The sequence below is a fragment of the Trichomycterus rosablanca genome, chromosome 1 (assembly GCF_030014385.1).
Source record: "Trichomycterus rosablanca isolate fTriRos1 chromosome 1, fTriRos1.hap1, whole genome shotgun sequence".
NCBI lineage: Eukaryota > Metazoa > Chordata > Actinopteri > Siluriformes > Trichomycteridae > Trichomycterus > Trichomycterus rosablanca.
The window spans coordinates 45,341,640-45,364,972 of record NC_085988.1 but is presented as its reverse complement, the minus strand read 5'-3'; the positions used below and the strand labels follow the sequence as shown (position 1 = coordinate 45,364,972).

Sequence of the window (23,333 nt, the reverse complement as noted above, 5' to 3'; positions counted from 1 at the left end):
TGCCCTTACTTCTGTATTTTGCTTTGGTTTTGTTTTGTTGAGTTTTATTATTTAGTTTATTAATTCGTGGCTTTTTATCCATTATTGTGTAGTATTGTTCTGCTTTGGGTAAGTTCCCAGCAGCTGAGTGTAATCATTTTAACTTTGCAAGTGTGGGGTTACATCTGGCTTCTCTGTTACAAGGCACTCACCACCCTGTGACATAAGGACTCAGCTATTACATGAACCCGGTGGAGCTTAACCAGAACAAGCTACTCATCCTTGTTATCAGGGGCTGTTTATTGTCCAGCCTTGCTGAAGGTTAGACTTGACAACCCGCCTGGTTTCCCCTGCTGGCATTTTTGCCAGCATTCTTCAGCATGGCAGCATGCTGATTTTAAGTTTTTAGTTGCTGTCAGTTTATTATGAGCACTTGTGGCTTGACGGTAAAAGCCATGCTGCTAGTAACAACAGAATTGAATTCCTGAATTCCAGGGGTTCGAATCATGGACTGGGCGCACAAATACAGAAGGCACATCATGTAACATGAAACTAGCCATTGGGGGCATATTAGTGCACCTTTAGTGCCAGTCCAAAGCCCCAATAATAAAGGAGGCTTGCAACAGGCCATCTGGTGTAAAACTGTGCCAAATTAAATAAAATATGTGGATTAATGATCTGCTGTGGCGCCCCTAACAGGATCAGCCAAGAGGAATCATTTAGTTGCTGACAGTTCTTGTTTCTTTTGAATTCTGCTTCAAGTTGCAGCTTTGGTTTTGTTTGGTTTGTGTATTTCCTTATTTTTATTATTGTTTATTCAAACACTTTTTGATTTCATTGCTTTTTCAGCCATAGTATTGTTCTGCCTTGGTTAGGTATCCTACAATTAGGTTTATCCCTTCAACATCACAGGTGCAGGGTTAAACATGACTATTTTGTTATGATGCCTATGACTGAGATGGCTATTGCAGAAGCTTCTGTGTTCAGTAAACTGTTTTAGTGTTGATTTGGAAATTAAGATCATTTTCCTGCTGAAACATTCAGAGACAACCCACTTAGCAGATGCAACGTTAGATTTTGATTTACAATATCTTGGTATTTCATGGGTTCATAATGCCAAGTACCCTAAAAAGGTTTCCTGGGCTCTTGGAAGAATAACCCCACATGTTACAGACCCTCCACCATATTTAACAGTGGGCATTTAGTTCCTTTTAATGTAGTCATCCTCCAACTATGAATGTTTGTTGTCAAAAAGTTCTAGTTTCTTTTATCAAACTTGTTATATCCTTTATATTTATTATTTTTTGTGTTGCTTAATATAAAGTGTATATAAAAAGTCTGGACAACCTTGTTACAATGCCTGTTTTTTGTGTTGTAAATAGATCAGACCAACATAATTAATTTCAGATTTATTTCTACCCTTAATGTGAAATTGTTTACAGGGGAAAAATATAAATAAAAACCTATGTGGTTGCATAAGTGTGCACACCTTATAATTAGGGATGTGACTGTGTTTAGAATGAACCAATCATATTCAAACCTATGTTAAATAGCAGTCAGTGACACCTGCCATTAATTTAAGTGACTTTGATTAACCTCATATAAAGTTCAGCTCTTCTAGTAGGATTTTACTTAAATGCATCATATAGCAAAAGCCACGGTCCACAAAAGCTTAAAAAGTATCAAAGGAATCAAGTGTGGGGTACAAACAAACAAACAACAGATTTGGAGCACTTTTGCAAGAAAGAGTGTGCAAAGATTGCCCAGTTGAGATGTGCTATGCTAATAGACTTAAGTATAATAGTTTAAGCGCGTGCATATTTATACAACCACATTATTGTAAGTTTTCTTTTTACCCCCCAAAGGTTCTCTGTTTGTTGTTTAATTGAATTGTACAGATTATAGGTCTCATGAAAGGTGGAAAAAGTTCAGAAATGATTCATCTTGGTCTCTTTTGTACATGATAAAAACTTGGCATTTAGCAGGGGTGCGTAGACCTTTTATAGCTACTGTACTCTACACTGTGCGTAGCAACACAACAAACTTTGGTTCTCAGCCAGGCGAGTTTGTCAGGGTTCCAATTGACCGGAACATTTAATTATTGTCCTAACAGTAAATATGGGCATTTTCAGGTGAACTTGAATTTTTATAGCCATTCCCTGACATGTATTATCCCTTATATGATTCATGGTTAATTATGTTGTAAACCAACTTTAGGTCATATAGACTACCAGAAGATTTTAAGATCAGTAATATTATGTAGGGGTTGAATAATTGTGACATGGCAGTATTACCAAAATATCCTGCTATTGTAAAATTCTACATCATTCATTTTCCTTGTTTATTTGCTGCACCATTCAACTGATTGACTTAAATGAATCAATTCAAATCCAACCCTGCAGAAAGGTTTAGAGTTATAAATCTTTATTTCCACTGGGGGGATGAATATTTGTGCTTGCAGCTGTATACCCCAGTAGAACAGAAAGTCATGGATTACTGCTTGATTTTTAGACACTCTGATCAACATAAAAAAAGTAAATTCCATTGAGTTCCAAGGCTAAAATAGCCTTATTTACATTTTGCCTGTAATTGCAGAACATAATGTGTTGTTAAGTATAGTTACTTCTTAATGAGGGATTTTTTCTTAGAATAAATGTACTTTATTTGAAGATTGGACTTGTCTAATTTTCACTGTGAAAGGTGAAATGAGGAGGTAAGAAGGTAAATTATTTATAACTCTTTTTACTCATCTTTACCAGGGCTGCCAATAATTGTGGAGGGAACTGTATATTGGTAGGCAGAATAGACATTTGCTTTGACTTGCTTTAAAATGTACACCACTTGTAGGTGTAAATGGTAAATATCTAAAAAAAAAAAAATGTTGATTACTTACAGAGTTTACAGATTACTTAGAGTTACAGACAAACTTGTTTTCACTGCTGCAGCCAATAAACAAAAATTCAGCTTTTTAAATCGTTTTTATCATAAACTCTTAAAACTGAGGTCTGTTTTGTTTGAATATTTAAATTATACAGGTTTAACAAAATAGATATCAAAAGAGCAAAACAGTTAAAATGCACTTTCCTTCCTTAATTAAAGGGATAACACAATATAACCTTGTCATATGATTATAAGTTGGTTTGATACCCATAAAGACCACAGCCTGTGCATTGCAAGTGTTTTAAAATGCTTTAGTGTTAAATAGACATTTAGCATGGATTTTGCCATGATATACACTGATCAGCCATAGCATTAAATCCACCTCCTTGTTTCTACACTTACTGTCCATTTTATCAGCTTCACTTACCATATAGAATCACTTTGTAGTTCTACAATTACTGATTGTAGTCCATCTGTTTCTTTACATACTTTTTTAACCTGCTTTCACCCTGTTCTTCAATGGTCAGGACCCCCACAGTACCGCCACAGAGCAGTATTATTTGGGTGGTGGATGATTCTCAGCACTGCAGTGACACTGACATGGTGGTGGTGTGTTAGTGTGTGTTGTGCTGGTATGAGTGGATCAGACACAGCAGCGCTGATGGAGTTTTTAAACACCTCACTGTCACTGCTGGACTGAGAATAGTCCACCAACCAAAAATATCCAGTCAACAGTGCCCCATGAGCAGCGTCCTGTGACCATTGATCAGGGTGGAAGATGAAGACCAACTCAAACAGCAGCAATAGATGAGCGATCGTCTCTGACTTTACATGTACACGGTGGACCAACTAGGTATGGGTGTCTAATAGAGTGGACAGTGAGTGGACACGGTATTTAAAAACTCCAGCAGCGCTGCTGTGTCTGATCCACTCATACCAGCACAACACACACTAACACACCACCACCATGTCATTGTCACTGCAGTGTTGAGAATCATCCACCACCTAAATAATACCGGCTCTGTGGTGGTCCTGTGGTGGTCCTGTCCATTAAAGAACAGGGTGAAAGCAGGCTTTAAAAAGTATGTAGAGAAACAGATAGACTACAGTCAGTAACTGTAGAACAACAAAGTGCTTCTATATGGTAAGTGGAGCTGATAAAATGGACAGTGAGTGTAGAAACAAGGAGGTGGTTTTAATGTTATGGCTGATCAGTTTATATACCTAATATAGTCGCACTAGCCTTATTATCTGATAAAGAAGTGAAATATATGGCCTGCACTTTCCCTATGGTCTACCATCCCTCTGTGTTTTAAAGCATAAACAAACCCACTTTGGGATTAGTCATCAACATTACACATATGGCATATAGTGCTTAGTTTTCTATTGTGGTTTTCAGCTGCTCGGTGTGTGATTTACTCATAAAAGGCTTCTTTATTTGCTTTGGAGAATGAAGGGAAAAAAGGCCATTCGCTCAAAAGTTTTTTTTTTCTCCTAAATGAGGCTTGCAAAATAAACCTAAGTACATAAAGTGAACTTTGTTGGCATGCTGACAAGACACAATTGTTTTGCTTGTCTTTGGGCATTTCAAGCCCAGTGCTTTGGTCTTGAATTTAACAATAGTGGTTCCGGGGTTTTTTGTGTGTTTTTTATATACACCGATCAGCCATAACATTAAAACCACCTCCTTGTTTCTAAACTCACTGTCCATTTTATCAGCTCCACTTACCATATAGAAGCACTTTGTAGTTCTACAATTACTCCTTGTAGTCCATCTGTTTCTCTGTGTCTTACAGAGTGGACAGTGAGTAGACACGATATTTAAAAACTCCAGCAGCGCTGCTGTGTCTGATTCACTCATACCAGCACAACACACACTAACACACCACCACCATGTCAGTGTCACTGCAGTGCTGAGAATGATCCACCACCTAAATAATACCTGCTGTGTAGTGGTCCTGGGAGAGTCCTGACCATTGAAGAACAGCATGAAAGGGGGCTAACAAAGCATGCAGAGAAACAGATGGACTACAGTCAGTAATTGTAAAACTACAAAGTGCTTCTATATAGTTAGTGGAGCTGATAAAATGGACAGTGAGTGGAGTAACAAGGTGGTTTTAATGTTATGGCTGATCAGTATATATATATATATATATATATATATATATATATATATATATATATATATATATATATATATATATGTATTCTAAATCTCTTGTACAGTGATGGGGACATTATAAATGTTGTACATAGTCAGGTAGACACTTGAATGCTTCGGACCCCTTCATGTTTTGTCTAAAAACAATGTCATTAACAAGGCTAACCCTGGGAGCTAACTAGGTCTCTACACATTATTTACGATTTAGAAGAAATGTTACTTACACCTGGTGACACAGCGGTCTATTACACTACTCCACCACTGTTGAAATCCGGGTTCTAGTCTCGGAAGTGCTATCGTTCTGTTGGGTATTTAGGGTATCCAGGGTATTCCTAGTGGGTAGAGCTTTGAGCTGTCAACTGAAATGTTGAGAGTTTGAATCCCAACTCTTTCATGCAGCCACTGTTGGGATATGCGAAAAAAAATCCTGTTGTACTGTCTATGTATATATCTTTAAATTCTTTCGGGATTAATGAAGTGTCTGTCTGTCTGTCTGTCTGTCTATCTGTCTATCTATCTATCTATCTATCTATCTATCTATCTATCTATCTATCTATCTATCTATCTATCTATCTATCTATCTATCTATCTATCTATCTATCTATCTATCTATCTATCTATCTATCTATCTATCTATCTATCTATCTATTATGACAAATAAAGGTATTCTATTCTCCCCGAACACCATTGTCTTTATGTGCATCAGAATGAAATGTATATGATTGTTTCAGGTATTTAATGGTGGTGCGACAGACAAATATTTGTAGTTATTTTATTACCAGGTGGTGCTGATGGGTTGATGCTGATTTTACAGTGAAATAGGCTCTAAAATTGGTACAGCTCTGCTCCCTTAAGAGCATCACACCATAGATTGGAATACCAATGTCTTCAAGTGTGCAGTTGTGAGGAGATCAGGACAGAATTATGGCAGAATTATGGCAATTTCTATAATCTATTTTTGCTATTTTGTCACATTTAAATGTTTTAGGTTTTCTAATTCATTTTGATATAAGATAAACACAAAGTGAAGCTATTAAATGATCATTCTGTTTATTAAAGATGACGGTTTATTTAAAACTGATGTAAAAAAAGTAATTGTCCCCTTTTTTAAACCTAATAATCAGTTGTGCCACTCTTGGCAGTAACATCTGCTTTAATATGTAATTCGGTTGTGGTTCTTTTACATTGCTGTGAAGAAATTTTGGTTGTCTCTTGTTTGCAGAATTGATTTAATTCAGCTACATTTAGGGTTTCCCAAGCATGAACTTTACGTTTACCTGCTAATCACTCCTTTACCCTTGTTCTAAGTTTTTTTTGCTGTTGGTGGATAATGACTTTCACTGTGGTTTGCTGGAGTCCCAGAGCTTTAGCAATTGCTTTGTAACTCTGATTTTTCCATGTCCAGATTGAAAAAGGGCTCTTTGGACCTTAGTGACATAAAGTATGTTATGTAAAGTGCTGTTGTACACATAAATAAAGGGATCTTGTTCTTTGGACCATGATTATTTTATTGACGTTTTAGTAGTCCATGTGTCTTTGATCTTTGCTACAACTGACCTTTGTCTACCAATTGGCAATGATATGCACTTCCTTATTACTATACCTTTTCCCAATGGAGGATTCTGGAGGAAGTATATCAGTAATTGTAATCCAACAAATCCTTCCTTATTTAAATGTGTAAAGATTTGCACTGTTGACAAATCTGTAACTCAGCTAAGAATGTTTATAAGCCATATTAAAACACTTAAAAAGTAACACATGGGTAACAACTCTGTGTTACCACCCTAGTGTTAATTGTGCTGTAGAACAGTAGTAAATTGAGCTTAAATTGTAGTGAATTGGTGAGCACCAAAGGTAAATTGTAACCCACAGCATCCATTGTTGCTTTGTAATATTTGTTTTTTTTTTTCTGTTTTTTATGCATTTTCTCCCAATTTAGCATAGTCAATTTGTCTTCCACTGCTGGGGGATCCCTGATTGCAGTCGAGGTGGGTATATTGGTGCTCACGCCTCCTCCGACCTGCGCGCAGCCCATAGTGGAACCCTTTTTCACGTATGCACTCTGCACAGGCGCCTCTCTATCTGCCAGTCAGGGTCCTTACACAGCGTTTAAAGACCCCACCCACATAGTCCGGGCTTCCCGCCCTAGCAGAAACTTGTCTCCTGCAGGCACTGCCAATTATGCCAGCTAGATGGCGCCCAGCCGACCAGTGGCAACATCGAGTTTCGAACCAAGGAGTTCAGAATCTCAGGCACTGGTGAAAGCATTTCTTGAATTTCTTAACTGTTTTCAATGAATTCGCAAAAAACACTTGAACTCTCAACATTTGGTTATATAGGCTAATTACAGGCCTGTCCAGACTTGCAGTGCAAAGGTTTTAACCTTTTTCTTAACATGGCGACTAAGTCAAAAAGAAAAATGCAGTGTATTGCTTACACCATGCAGAGTTTGCATGGTTGCATTTCTGTTATGTTCATTGCTAACACAGTGACAGGTAATTAAATGGCAGCTCTGTTTCAGCAGTCTTATTACATTGCTTTAACCTGCTACTCTACAGGTCATGCCAGATATACTGAACTAGCTCTTTTATTTTAAATAATTTTAATTACATTTATATTTTTCATTAGTATTATTTTCCACTGTATCCTGGCAGATTGAATGAATAATTTTTTTTGCAGGCCCTGCTAGGGGTCGCCACAGTGGATCGTTCCTTCTCTTGTTTGATTTGGAACAGTTTTTACGCAGAATGCCCTTCCTGATGCGAGTCTGTTTATCTGGGCTTGGTATCGGCACTAAGGGCTTGGTGCACTGATATGTGTTCTCCTAATGGCTTGGTTGACATAACACCATTCTGTGTTTGTAAGCCCAGCCCTGGAACTCAGGCAGTACTGTTAACAGTGTACTTAAGTACTTTGTTTTAAATTAGTTTGACATTTGTTTCAACTCACATTAAGGCTTTTAAACCAATAATAGGTTTGTTTGTTTGTTTATTGGGATTTTAATGTCATGTTTTACACTTTGGTTACATTCATGACAGTAACGGTAGTTACTCATTACACAAGGTTCATCAGTTCACAAGGTTATATCGAACACAGTCCAGGATAATTTTGTATCTCCAATTCACCCCACTTGAACGTCTTTGGACTGTGGGAGGAAACCGGAGCTCCCGGAGGAAACCCATGCAGACATGGGGAGAACATGCAAACTCTGCACAGAAAAGGACCCAGACCGCCCCAACTGGGGATTGAACCCAGGGCCTTCTTGCTGTGAGTCGACAGGTCTACCCACTTAGCCACCGTGTTGCCCACATGGCTTTGAGACCCCTCTCATACTGATATAACTCAACAATGTTTTTTCAAGAATGTAATTCCATCATGGCACAGGGTTCTTGTTGAAACATATTACATTTGTATTAAACTACCCTGCAGAATTTTTTATTGCAATTGTCTGGTACATGTAAACCAAAAGGTAAAATCCTATGCAGTTCCGAGAACTGACTTCAGTTTCCCTTTATATAACAATTCTGACCACAAGTTTTTACAAGGTCAGCTGTTTTATAGTTGTACTTTTTAAAGCCTACAATTTTATGATTTGATAACCAAAGGTGCAGCACTATTAACTATTAACTTGTATGAGTCTGTTATTTAAAGAAGAATGACAGTCACTTACTGTGCACAAGCTAAGAGCATGACTGGTTCTATCATTTATTCAACATTCACTCTCTCTCTCATACAAGGAGTATGCTTGTTTTCATAATACTAGACAGCCGATCAGGAATGGAAAACAGAAAAGGTGGAGTTGTGCAGGAAAAAATTACTTAAGATGGGAAAAATCTAAATGAGGCTGCATTGAAAGAAAGTGTTGTGCATAAACATGTTTCTCAGAGTTTGGTCAAAAATAGCAGAGCGCTCATCTGGGCGGGGCTGCCAAAACCAGAGATTAATTACACAAACATTTAGCAGCAAAGTAAGACTAAGGTTATACAAGTAATGTTCTATTATTTGCAGTTAATTGGGAACAGGTCATCAAAAGGTTTAGTCAAAGGCTTAGTCTTTGCAAACTAGCATGGGTCATGATTCACCACTTTGTGCCAAGCTTCGTGTAAGAATTATCAGTCAGTTTAAAGACAGTTTTTCTTAGAGTGAGAATAATGTAGGTCTTTCATCATCAATAGTTCATAATATCATGAAAAGATTTAGGGAGTCAGAGAAGTCCCGGTACACAAAGCCAAGGGCGAAAACCAGGGCAGCATTGTTTGAGAAATTGTTATGCTATCATGATAAACACAGACACATGGGGCGCAGGAGTACTTAATTCAAAAAATCATTGTCATTTAACCCAGTCTACCACTGCAACCTAAAACCTCAGAAACGCTGGGCTCGGGCCCGTTTAGGTGGCACAGCGGTAAAAACACACGCTGGAACATCAGAGCTGGGATCTCGAACACATCGTATTGAGTCGGTTGGGCTGAGCGGCCACATGAACAACGATTGGCTTGTTGTTAAGATAGGGGTGGGATATTATAGCCGGATAGGGACTCTCTCATACCTAATGCAATTTTGACCTCCGCTGGCTGATTGATGGCGCCTGCACAGAGACGGGGAAAGAGTGCGGATCAGGGTGTGTCTCTCCGTACACAGTGCTGATCCGCATTGCACTAGTCAAAGTGTAGGTGACATAATGCATACGGCTGCTGCCCACGTGTCGGAGGGGGCGTGGGTTAGCTTCATTCTCCTCAATCACAGCGGGGATCGGCATTGGTGGAGAGGAAGCATGACGCAATCGGGCAATTGACGTTTTAAAAGGGAGAAAATGCATAAACAAAAAAAAAAGGAAACGCTGGGCAAAGGGTGATAGATTGACATCCTGTCCAAGGTATTCTTGCTTTAAGCCCAGTGTTTCTTGGTTAAACCAGACCTGCTTTGATAAAATGACTGATGAAAATAAAAATGAAAAGAAATGATTCATCCAAAAGCTTCCTAACCGATAGCGACATTTTAATTGAATAATTTGAGGTCTGGTTGGGTAATGTTGTCTTACATCTGAACTGGTGAACTGCATTTTGGTTATTGTAAATCTACTGTGTTAACCTGAAGCACTGCCCACTGAGACGTCAAAACGGCAGAGCTGTTGTGCTTTTACAAATTCTAATTCGTAGGTCCGAACAAACAAATTTGAACTTGCATGCAATTTTGCCTTCAGGTTACACCTCAAGATGGCATTGCAAAATAGCTTACCACCAAACATTTTATTACAATGAATGCAATTCTGCAACTTAATTGGGCCATGATGGTGTAATCTATGTTTTCTCTGGTTACTGCTTCTTCCTTATTCCATTTAAAACAAACTTACTTTTAACTCAAAGGTCCACATTGTAGTTTAAAATGACTGGACATTTAACAAGACATTCTTTCTGATCAGATTATTATTTTTTAGACTATTTTTCGCATTATAATTTAAATAATGTAAATAATACTATTATTAGCACCACTGAGATTGACTAAATATTTGAAACACCTACTTCTTTGTCCAAGGAACACTCACAAATCAAGTTAATTTATAAGTTTATTGGGCCAAGCAGGGCAGAAACCATAACGTAACCCGTCTGACATCTTATCACCTTCCAACAGTGGAGTCTCAGAGAGAGCTGCATCACAATCTAAGCTCTCATGCTAAGCTCTCTAGATGATCCATTGCTGGTTCAGGTGCCTCAACCAAACAACAAAGGCCACTATTGTACTGCAGCAATTAAATTTCTGCCTTTTTCCTCCCATACAGGCTAGCCAAACATACCTGTGTATGATAGCACAGCTTAGATTCAATCTCAGACACCTTGTCTTGATATATAGACATTTTTATAATTCATAATTTATAATTATTATAATTTTTATAATATATTGTAATAAATTACAATATTTTCGTATCATGATTTTGCTGAGCGCAAGGCACGCCACATGAACTTCTAAGTAATTAATACTGATCAGTGATCAGCTATCAGCATTTATATACAGTGTATCACAAAAGTGAGTACACCCCTCACATTTCTGCAAATATTTTATTATATCTTTTCATGGGACAACACTATAGAAATAAAACTTGGATATAACTTAGAGTAGTCAGTGTACAACTTGTATAGCAGTGTAGATTTACTGTCTTCTGAAAATAACTCAACACACAGCCATTAATGTCTAAATGGCTGTCAACATAAGTGAGTACACCCCACAGTGAACATGTCCAAATTGTGCCCAAAGTGCCAATATTTTGTGTGACCACCATTATTATCCAGCACTGCCTTAACCCTCCTGGGCATGGAATTCACCAGAGCTGCACAGGTTGCTACTGGAATCCTCTTCCACTCCTCCATGATGACATCACGGAGCTGGTGGATGTTAGACACCTTGAACTCCTCCACCTTCCACTTGAGGATGCGCCACAGGTGCTCAATTGGGTTTAGTCCATCACCTTTACCTTCAGCTTCCTCAGCAAGACAGTTGTCATCTTGGAGGTTGTGTTTGGGGTCGTTATCCTGTTGGAAAACTGCCATGAGGCCCAGTTTTCGAAGGGAGGGGATCATGCTCTGTTTCAGAATGTCACAGTACATGTTGGAATTAATGTTTCCCTCAATGAACTGCAGCTCCCCAGTGCCAGCAACACTCATGCAGCCCAAGACCATGATGCTACCACCACCATGCTTGACTGTAGGCAAGATACAGTTGTCTTGGTACTTCTCACCAGGGCGCCGCCACACATGCTGGACACCATCTGAGCCAAACAAGTTTATCTTGGTCTCGTCAGACCACAGGGCATTCCAGTAATCCATGTTCTTGGACTGCTTGTCTTCAGCAAACTGTTTGCTGGCTTTCTTGTGCGTCAGCTTCCTTCTGGGATGACGACCATGCAGACCGAGTTGATGCAGTGTGCGGCGTATGGTCTGAGCACTGACAGGCTGACCTCCCACGTCTTCAACCTCTGCAGCAATGCTGGCAGCACTCATGTGTCTATTTTTTAAAGCCAACCTCTGGATATGACGCCGAACACATGGACTCAACTTCTTTGGTCGACCCTGGCGAAGCCTGTTCCGAGTGGAACCTGTCCTGGAAAACCGCTGTATGACCTTGGCCACCATGCTGTAGCTCAGTTTCAGGGTGTTAGCAATCTCCTTATTGCCCAGGCCATCTTTGTGGAGAGCAACAATTCTATTTCTCACATCCTCAGAGAGTTCTTTGCCATGAGGTGCCATGTTGAATATCCAGTGGCCAGTATGAGAGAATTGTACCCAAAACACCAAATTTAACAGCCCTGCTCCCCATTTACACCTGGGACCTTGACACATGACACCAGGGAGGGACAACGACACATTTGGGCACAATTTGGACATGTTCACTGTGGGGTGTACTCACTTATGTTGCCAGCTATTAAGACATTAATGGCTGTGTGTTGAGTTATTTTCAGAAGACAGTAAATCTACACTGCTATACAAGCTGTACACGGACTACTCTAAGTTATATCCAAGTTTCATGTCTATAGTGTTGTCCCATGAAAAGATATAATGAAATATTTGCAGAAATGTGAGGGGTGTACTCACTTTTGTGATACACTGTATATATACAGGGGTTGGACAAAATAACTGAAACACCTGTCATTTTAGTGTGGTAGGTTTCATGGCTAAATTTGACCAGTCTGGTGGCCAATCTTCATTAATTGCACATTGCACCAGTAAGAGCAGAATGTGAAGGTTCAATTAGCAGGGTAAGAGCACAGTTTTGCTCAAAATATTGCAATGCACACAACATTATGGGTGACATACCAGAGTTTAAAAGAGGACAAATTGTTGGTGCACGTCTTGCTGGCGCATCTGTGACCAAGACAGCAAGTCTTTGTGATGTATCAAGAGCCACGGTATCCAGGGTAATGTCAGCATACCACCAAGAAGGACAAACCACATCCAACAGGATTAACTGTGGACGCAAGAGGAAGCTGTCTGAAAGGGATGTTCGGGTGCTAACCCGGATTGTATCCAAAAAACATAAAACCACGGCTGCCCAAATCACGGCAGAATTAAATGTGCACCTCAACTCTCCTGTTTCCACCAGAACTGTCCGTCGGGAGCTCCACAGGGTCAATATACACGGCCGGGCTGCTATAGCCAAACCTTTGGTCACTCGTGCCAATGCCAAACGTCGGTTTCAATGGTGCAAGGAGCGCAAATCTTGGGCTGTGGACAATGTGAAACATGTATTGTTCTCTGATGAGTCCACCTTTACTGTTTTCCCCACATCCGGGAGAGTTACGGTGTGGAGAAGCCCAAAGAAGCGTACCACCCAGACTGTTGCATGCCCAGAGTGAAGCATGGGGGTGGATCAGTGATGGTTTGGGCTGCCATATCATGGCATTCTCTTGGCCCAATACTTGTGCTAGATGGGCGCGTCACTGCCAAGGACTACCGAACCATTCTGGAGGACCATGTGCATCCAATGGCGGTGCCGTGTATCAGGATGACAATGCACCAATACACACAGCAAGACTGGTGAAAGATTGGTTTGATGAACATGAAAGTGAAGTTGAACATCTCCCATGGCCTGCACAGTCACCAGATCTAAATATTATTGAGCCACTTTGGGGTGTTTTGGAGAAGCGAGTCAGGAAACGTTTTCCTCCACCAGCATCACGTAGTGACCTGGCCACTATCCTGCAAGAAGAATGGCTTAAAATCCCTCTGACCACTGTGCAGGACTTGTATATGTCATTTCCAAGACGAATTTACGCTGTATTGGCCGCAAAAGCAGGCCCTATACACCATACTAATAAATTATTGTGGTCTAAAACCAGGTGTTTCAGTTATTTTGTCCAACCCCTGTATATACAGTGTATCACAAAAGTGAGTACACCCCTCACATTTCTGCAGATATTTAAGTATATCTTTTCATGGGACAACACTGACAAAATGACACTTTGACACAATGAAAAGTAGTCTGTGTGCAGCTTATATAACAGTGTAAATTTATTCTTCCCTCAAAATAACTCAATATACAGCCATTAATGTCTAAACCACCGGCAACAAAAGTGAGTACACCCCTTAGTGAAAGTTCCTGAAGTGTCAATATTTTGTGTGGCCACAATTATTTCCCAGAACTGCCTTAACTCTCCTGGGCATGGAGTTTACCAGAGCTTCACAGGTTGCCACTGGAATGCTTTTCCACTCCTCCATGACGACATCACGGAGCTGGCGGATATTCGAGACTTTGCGCTCCTCCACCTTCCGCTTGAGGATGCCCCAAACATGTTCTATTGGGTTTAGGTCTGGAGACATGCTTGGCCAGTCCATCACCTTTACCCTCAGCCTCTTCAATAAAGCAGTGGTCGTCTTAGAGGTGTGTTTGGGGTCATAATCATGCTGGAACACTGCCCTGCGACCCAGTTTCCGGAGGGAGGGGATCATGCTCTGCTTCAGTATTTCACAGTACATATTGGAGTTCATGTGTCCCTCAATGAAATGTAACTCCCCAACACCTGCTGCACTCATGCAGCCCCAGACCATGGCATTCCCACCACCATGCTTGACTGTAGGCATGACACACTTATCTTTGTACTCCTCACCTGATTGCCGCCACACATGCTTGAGACCATCTGAACCAAACAAATTAATCTTGGTCTCATCAGACCATAGGACATGGTTCCAGTAATCCATGTCCTTTGTTGACATGTCTTCAGCAAACTGTTTGCGGGCTTTCTTGTGTAGAGACTTCAGAAGAGGCTTCCTTCTGGGGTGACAGCCATGCAGACCAATTTGATGTAGTGTGCGGCGTATGGTCTGAGCACTGACAGGCTGACCCCCCACCTTTTCAATCTCTGCAGCAATGCTGACAGCACTCCTGCGCCTATCTTTCAAAGACAGCAGTTGGATGTGACGCTGAGCACGTGCACTCAGCTTCTTTGGACGACCAACGCGAGGTCTGTTCTGAGTGGACCCTGCTCTTTTAAAACGCTGGATGATCTTGGCCACTGTGCTGCAGCTCAGTTTCAGGGTGTTGGCAATCTTCTTGTAGCCTTGGCCATCTTCATGTAGCGCAACAATTCGTCTTTTAAGATCCTCAGAGAGTTCTTTGCCATGAGGTGCCATGTTGGAACTTTCAGTGACCAGTATGAGAGAGTGTGAGAGCTGTACTACTAAATTGAACACACCTGCTCCCTATGCACACCTGAGACCTAGTAACACTAACAAATCACATGACATTTTGGAGGGAAAATGACAAGCAGTGCTCAATTTGGACATTTAGGGGTGTAGTCTCTTAGGGGTGTACTCACTTTTGGTTTAGACATTAATGGCTGTATATTGAGTTATTTTGAGGGAAGAATAAATTTACACTGTTATATAAGCTGCACACAGACTACTTTTCATTGTGTCAAAGTGTCATTTTGTCAGTGTTGTCCCATGAAAAGATATACTTAAATATCTGCAGAAATGTGAGGGGTGTACTCACTTTTGTGATACACTGTATATATATATAAATTGTTGAGGGGGCCCAACATTTTTTTTTGCACTGGGGCCCATGAGCTCCTAGTTACGCCACTGGTATATTTAACAAAATCAGCAAAGTTGTACAAAGGTAGCAAAGGTAAAACTTTAAACTAAAAACCCTTTTGTGCAAAAAGCTACTGAATTGGGATTGTATGTTAAGATGTAAGTAGTTCACGTGGAGCATTAAAATTCTGGCACCAGATCTTTTTAAAGCTAATACTCATGAATTAACAACACACACTAATAGCAGCAGACAGCAGTACAGATTCTCCTTACACTGCTGTATCAGGCAGGGTTCCCTAACTGATTATGTACATGAATAAGAAGGTGTACTATTTTGATTGTTGCACATGCTCAGACACAGAGCCAGAGCATATCCTACATGAGTCCAGGGACCTTTTCCACCAACAGTGAAGACATAAACCAAATGCGGAACTTAAACGTTTTAACAAGTGATTGTTAAAGTTTCTTTAAATACAAAAACCTTTAACTCGACGTTGTTCCTGTCAAAAGCTTGGCCTGCTGAAAGCTTATTTATAGACCTGTGTCTTGTTGGACCTAGATAATTTTGTATTAGTTTTACAATACAGCACACACACAACGCTTTCTAAAACAGCTCAAATTATTAACAACACTATGTATGTGACTGTTACATACTGTAGTTGTGATTGTTACTTAGATTTGAAGGCATGTATCTATAGTGTTTTTAAGGACAAATAAAATAAAATGTCATTACATTAGTTATATACTTTTATGTTTTACCACCACTTTATACTGATCAGAGTCATGGTGGGTCTGGTTTCCTCAGTATTATGACTTTATACTGGTTGGTCATGTTGGTCCAGCTTCCCCAGAATCACTGGACGCAATGTACCAACACACAGGATGCCAGTTCATTGTGGGGCCTTGGCCATAACACTCTCAGAAAGTTATGTTTGTAATGCCCGACCGGATGATAGCACCGCTGGGGATTTGAACCCTGTATACCAAAGGTAGTGAGCTAGTATTATTTTATAGCTGTGCCCTTGAGTTTGTTCAGGAAATGAAAGCAGGAAACCCTTAAGGTGTCTGCCACTTTCTGAATCCATTTTTTGGATGACATTTTTGTACAGATAACTGGCCTTCATGAGTAGACAGTTAACCATTAACTATAATGTTTTATTTGTGTGTGTTTGCCCTGTTATGGACTGGCAACTTGTCCAGGGTGTTTCCAGCCTTTAGCCCAATAATTTTGGTGGTAAAACAGACAATAAATGAATGAATGATTTGAATAATGTAAATACATTAAAAGATTTTTCCAGTTTGTGTTAGAATATCTGATTGCATCTGTAAACCTAACTGGTTTATTTGCACTGATTGTGGGTATGTTACAAATTGTCATTCTGATTTTGTACAGACTGGTAGTCCCACTCTCAAATGAAATCAAGCAACAGCTGATAGAAAGAGAGTAAAATGGCCATCATGACCGAAAGCTTTAACCGAATAATGACTTCGGTGTTGGTTATTGGTTAAATGTCATTAACACACCTAACATATGCCAGTAAGCCAAAACATTAGCAGAATCCACTTAATAGGCTGTCAAAACATGGACTTCACAAAGTCAAAAATGATTTCTGTGGTATCTGGTTCTGGGGCGTTACAAAAAAAAGGTCCTGCAATACCAACTCCTGTTTGTTGTCAGGTGGATCATCCTATAGTTCATCCTGGTGCCATCTCTACCAGGGGTAAACAAAGCTCATGTGCCTAGCCAGTCATTTTTCATCATTAACTTCAATATCCAGTTCTAATATCTTTGTGCCCATCATAGGTAGCCCCTTACAGAGAAGGGTTTGACGCACTGTGTGCTGAGAAAAAATTACGTCATTACCAGTATTAAAATTATATGCAAGTTGACCCACAGTAGCCCTACTGTTAGTCCATACCAGACACCATAGCCCTCATGTTCTCTGGCATCAGTGAGTCTTGGCTGCGGTTTGTGGCTTGTTCCTCTCTCGAACCACTGTTGATGGGTACTCACCACAGCTCACTGCCCGATAGCACCACTGAGATTTGAACCCCGTATCTCCGAAGTAGTACACTAGCATACTTAACTGCTGCAATACCCAAGCGCCCACAGCAGTCCCCATAATAATGTAAAGAAAATGATTGTTTGTCTAATATCTACATGATTGGTTGATAATTTAACCTGATATTTAACAAAACTCTTTTCTGCTTCTCTCATGTGCTGTTTCTTCTCCTGTCTTTCCTAGGTGGATGACGTGAACCTCATGGAGCACCCAGCACAGCAGACCAAGTGAGTATGGACTACTTTCACACATGCAAAAACGACTGACTAAGCGATCTCTGATAGCCTTGAATATTTGCGTGAATTGTGTAAATGTGTGTGTGGACATGTGTTAAAGAAAGTGTGTGTGTGTGTGTGCATGTGTGTCAAGGTTCCACTGGACAGAGCAGCTCTGTTAGAGACTATTTACTTTGTCTCTCTCTTTTTTTCTGTCTCTCTTGCTCCCACTCTCTCTTACCCTCTCTCACCCTCCCTCACTATATGCCCAGAGAACCTGTAGATAATCTTAGCCAGTCGTGTCCAGTACAGGAACAGGACAAACACGTCTGTCACAAACCCTACTTTATTAACTAGTTACAGTTTAGAACTGGAGAAAGGTGGTCTGGTAGAGTGTGTAGAATTTGATAAAACAACCAAGGTAATGACGAGCAGAAATCATCTTTTCTCATCCTCTTCTTCTTTTTGCAGTGGGGTGGCCAGATCTGATAGCAAGATCAGCGCCAAAGCTTTATTCGGTAAGCAATCTATCTGAATCTCTGTCTAAGTGGGCTTTGTAAAATTAATTGATTAATGTATTCATTTATTTAATTGATATTAAAAAGCACAAACATGAGTACACTTGTTGGCATATGCACTGTGTGTATGTTCATTTGTATATACATTGTGTCTTCTGCATCAGCTGACTGTACTTCTACAGTGGTGTGAAAAAGTAATTGCTTCCTTTCTAGTTGCTCATTATTACACATTTGTCTTACTAATCGATTTCAGTTTAAATAAAACATAATAATACACAATGGGAAACTGAATAGAAACACAACCCATTTTGTAAAAAAATTATTTAATATATTTAAGGAAGAGACAAAGCATTCATGTGGGAAAAAAAACTCACCAAGTTTAATTGGTAAGCCAAAAGTGGTGGTATTCAACTAGCAGTCGGCAGTGTCAAATAAAAATATCACTCATCTTAAGCCTTTTCGTTAAAAATCAAGTACTCGTCTTGCACGGAAATTCTTCAGATAAGATTGTTGGAATATATCAGTCTGGAAAGAGCAACAGCAATTTTACTTTACCTAACTACTAAAACACAGTAAAAGCCTTCATCTCCAAATATAGGCACTCATGACTAGTGGTAAAAGTGCCCAGAAGTCTGCATTGATAAATTTTTCAGGAAGTCTTAACAGATACTAACTATTTAAAGTACTACAAATGCCTCTACTCTTAGCTGTGTTTAATGTAGCCTAATTCCTCTAATATGAAAGAGACTTAAGATTCATGCAAGGGTAGCAAGGAGGAAGCCACTTCTTTCACCCTTGAGGGGAAAAATCAAATGAGTCTCTTTATAGTAAGAACATTACACCAACATTCAAACATAGTGTTGGTATTGTGATAATTTGGGGTGCTTTGCTTCATTAGGACCTTTATAAGTGGGTGTTAAAGAAAATCCAAAGGTGGTGAAACCAAATATAAAATTAAGGGGTAATAATGTTATCACAAGGGTGATACTTATTGCATTAAACTTGGGCCTCATAGGTCTTAACACATCTATGCAAAGTTTATCAGATGTACAGAGCTTACGCTGAGATTTATTCAAACCCTAACAATGGACATTTGCTAATCAAATTACCATGGCAGGAAATAACCATACATTTCACAATGTAGCTGTTATTGGGGAGGAACAGGAAAGTAAAAAGTAAAAGTAATACACTTTGAAATTCTCAATGTTGAATGTTTTTTGAACCAGTATACCCTACCTAGCTGGAGTACTGTTTCTTTTTTAATAATGCAGTGGCTTTTGTGTATCAATACTGCAAGCTATGATATACCAACAGTTCATAGTTACACTTAGTGGTGGTGCTTGTTTTTACTTCCAGTTATGGTAGATCTATGGTAGATGGTAGACAGATCTATGCACTACAAGGCAGGAAAACTAAAAGCTTAATTTCACTGAGCACATCCCCAAAGCCAAATGTTTTTTTCTCATACTAAAGAAAGTCTGCCACTTAAAAAGTGGCTCTACAAATGTGTATAGATTTAAGCCATGTTTGCCCACAGCAGCAGGAATCTTTCTGCCTAGCAGCATACCTCATAGTTAACTGAATAATTATTGGCTCAGGATTCAAGTAAGCCTGCCTCTTTTGTACCATATAGAAGTACTTTGTAGTTCTACAATTACTGACTGTAGTCTATCTGTTTCTCTGCATGCTTTGTTAGCCCCCTTTTATGCTATTCTTCAAAGGTCAGGACTCTCCTAAGACCACTACAGAGCAGGTATCATCTGGGTGGTGGATCATTCTCAGCACTGCAGTGACACTTACATGGTGGTGGTGTGTTAGTGTGTGTTGTGCTGGTATGAGTGGATAAGACACAGCAGTGCTGATGGAGTTTTTTAAACACCTCACTGTCACTGCTGGACTGAGTATAGTCCACCAACCAAAAATATCCAGCCAACAGCGCCCCGTGGGCAGCATCCTGTTACCACTGATGAAGGTCTAGAAGATGACCAACTCAAGCAGCAACAATAGATGAGCGATCGTCTCTGACTTTACATCTGCAAGGTGGACCAACTAGGTAGGAGTGTCTAATAGAATAGACAGTGAGTGGACACGGTATTTAAAAACTACAGCAGTGCTGCTGTGTCTTATCCACACACTAACACACCACCACCATGTCATTGTCACTGCAGTGCTGAGAATGATCCACCACCTGAATAATACCTGCTCTGTGGTGGTCCTGACCATTGAAGAACAGGATGAAAAAAGTATGTAGAGAAACAGATGGACTACAGTCAGTAATTGTAGAATGACAAAGTGCTTCTATATGGTAAGTGGAGCTGATAAAATGGACAGTGAGTGTAGAAACAAGGAGGTGGTTTTAATGTTATGGCTGATTGGTGTATATACAGTATATATATATATATATATATATATATATATATACTGTATATATATATATATATATATATATATATATATATATATATATATAATATACATGCATCTTGTGGACGAATTACAATTATTATTAAGTCTGCTTTATACAGTGCTTTTCAGTTACTTGAAGTCGAGTGTAAATGTACACAGTCCCTTTCTGTTTTAGCCTGGGTGTGGCTGTAATGAGTAAGTGGCTGGAAATAGGTGTGTGTGTGTGTGTGTGTGTAAAAGAGTATAATACGGTCTTTAAAAGAGAACATGCAGAGGGAGGCGTGTTTTCCTACCGTATTAGAACCAATCAACTTTTTCTTCTCACTGTTTGACGGTGAACACCTACAGTACATCATGTACAGTTGTGGGTTTGTGAATGATGACACCATTGTCTGCAAAAAAACAATTGTTTTTTTTGTTCTACTAATACCCAGCACAAAGTTCTGTTTAATAACCTGCATTCTTTTGACTGTTAAGCCATAAACACATAAAGTGTCATTTTTAGAGGCTAAATACAAACCTTATTTTAAGGTTGTAAGATTTTGTAAAATGCAGTATAAAGAAGAATCTGTGATTTGTAAATTTCATTGAACCTTTACTAAACTGATGAATGTACAAAGAAAAGGTGTTCACTGACCGTTTGGTAAATATAAACAATTGTTTCATTTTGATGTTGGTTTCCTGTAAAAGTGTTGAGTGTAAAATACACTTTATTTACATTTTTGGCATTTAGCAGACGCTTTTATCCAAAGCGACTTACAGAATACAGTCCAAGCAATTGAGGGTTAAGGGCCTTTCTCAAGGGCCCAACATTGGCAACCTGGCAGTGGTGGGGTTTGAACCAGCGACCTTCTGCTTACTAGTCCAGTACCTTAACCACTAGGCTATAACTACACTCTACCCTATACACTCACATACATCATTGTAGTGACGATTCTAAACTTTGCTGTGGCCTTTAGAGGCAGCCATGCAAAAATGTGATTAACAACAAACTTTAGTTTATTGTGCAGATTTTAAAGCAGAAGCTAATTTTTTTTGCTGTAGCCTCTAAGTCTGTGGCAGTGTAAAGCTTACTTGACTGTGAACAGTCAGTCATAATCACTAACACAGAATTACAAGGCCATACCACAAAGTTATTGTTATATAATAAAATAATATCACAATAATAATAATAATAATTATTGTTATTATTACAGTGGTACCTTGTAACCTATGTCCCCTTAACTCAAAGTCTTTGAAACTCAACACTCTTCGTCAAGAAATTTGTACCATAAAAGTCAACATATCCCTTAAACTCAATGTGTTCACTTTTTTTATTGATTTATTTAATTTCAAATTAACAATGAACAGTCGCTTTGTTCAGCACTTGGCTTGAGCGGTAAAAAGTCATCAAAGTGTGCATTTAAGACGAATCTGCATTTGTGTGAAATAACTGTCAAATCCACTCTGAAAGCTGTGGATTTTCTTCACTGTTTCACTTTGAAACTTGTGTTATAGCTCGGGGTTCTGGAAAACTGTAAGAATCAGCTTTTTTTTAGAGAGAGTTTAAATTGATTATTGTTAAAAAAAAAGCTTAATTTGACTTAATGTAATAAAATTATGGCATAGAAACACTAAACTTCTCTTAATTATTACTGCTCTCCACTAATGAAATTCCTTGCTCGTTTTAGTACAATAAGTCACGTTAAGCTTTGTGCAACAGTTTATTTTTAGCTGTTTTTAATTGTATTTTAGTGTTTTTTATATTATATTTGTGTTATTTCCAGTGTATAAGTGTCAGAAACAACCCCATTATTTTACATTAGCCTAAAATATATGCAGTTCCATGGGACCATAGAATGCATTAACAGGTTTTCCATATATCCTTATGGGAAAAAATACCTTAAAACTCAACGGCACTTCCAGAACCAATTGACGTTGAGTTTTAAAGTACCACTGTATTATTAATATTATTGTTGTTCTTGTTGAAATAATTTCAACTTTCAATAATGTATTTACGAAGACTGCGATGACATACGAGTCCTCTACAAGTATTTAATACAAGAGCTCTTAACGCTCTGTCTGCAAACTATTAACATCAAACAAGTGAACAACAAAGTTTTTATTGTAGAACAGAATCACACGGTGTCTGCAGTGTTGAGCAAATAGCTGGTTAAAGTAACTTCATGAAAAAAAGTCTTCACATACTGGTTTTATAAAAATAGACCCATTTTCTTCTCACATAACAATAGGCTTAGATGAGAAAAGTGCTGAAAACCACCTGACAAACAATACACGAATAAAAGCCCAGAATAATATTTCCAAGATGAAAAAGTAGCTCTTTGCTGTAAGCTTCACAAAGATGGAATTAATGGCAAAGCTAACTTTAAGAAACCTATGAAATCAAAGACAAATTTACAGAAATGCATAACTTAAATTTAGATCCCAAAGCAATGGAAAACTTAATGTGATGTATTAATTCCATTTTTACCATACATCATTTATATTAATGGATTAAGGTTTGGGTAAATTCCCAAAAAATGCCCTTAACACAAAATGCCTGCTGCACATTGTTAAAACATTAGGGAATTCAGAACAGCACAGGCAGT

The 23,333-nt window shown here is 39.0% G+C and overlaps 1 protein-coding gene across 2 annotated transcripts in view; it reads left to right on the top strand.

The window, feature by feature from the left end:
- Positions 1-23,333, top strand: part of eps8l2 (EPS8 signaling adaptor L2) — a 59,108-nt gene that overhangs the window by 2,926 nt on the left and 32,849 nt on the right. The window contains exons 2-3 of one of the 2 annotated variants that reach the window (XM_062993443.1): positions 17,790-17,833; positions 18,293-18,339. In XM_062993443.1, the coding sequence (XP_062849513.1) occupies positions 17,808-17,833; positions 18,293-18,339 (73 nt within the window). In that variant the 5' untranslated portion in view covers positions 17,790-17,807. Of the gene's footprint in view, positions 1-17,789; positions 17,834-18,215; positions 18,340-23,333 lie in introns of those variants that run through there. The other variant, XM_062993435.1, reaches the window with a different exon arrangement.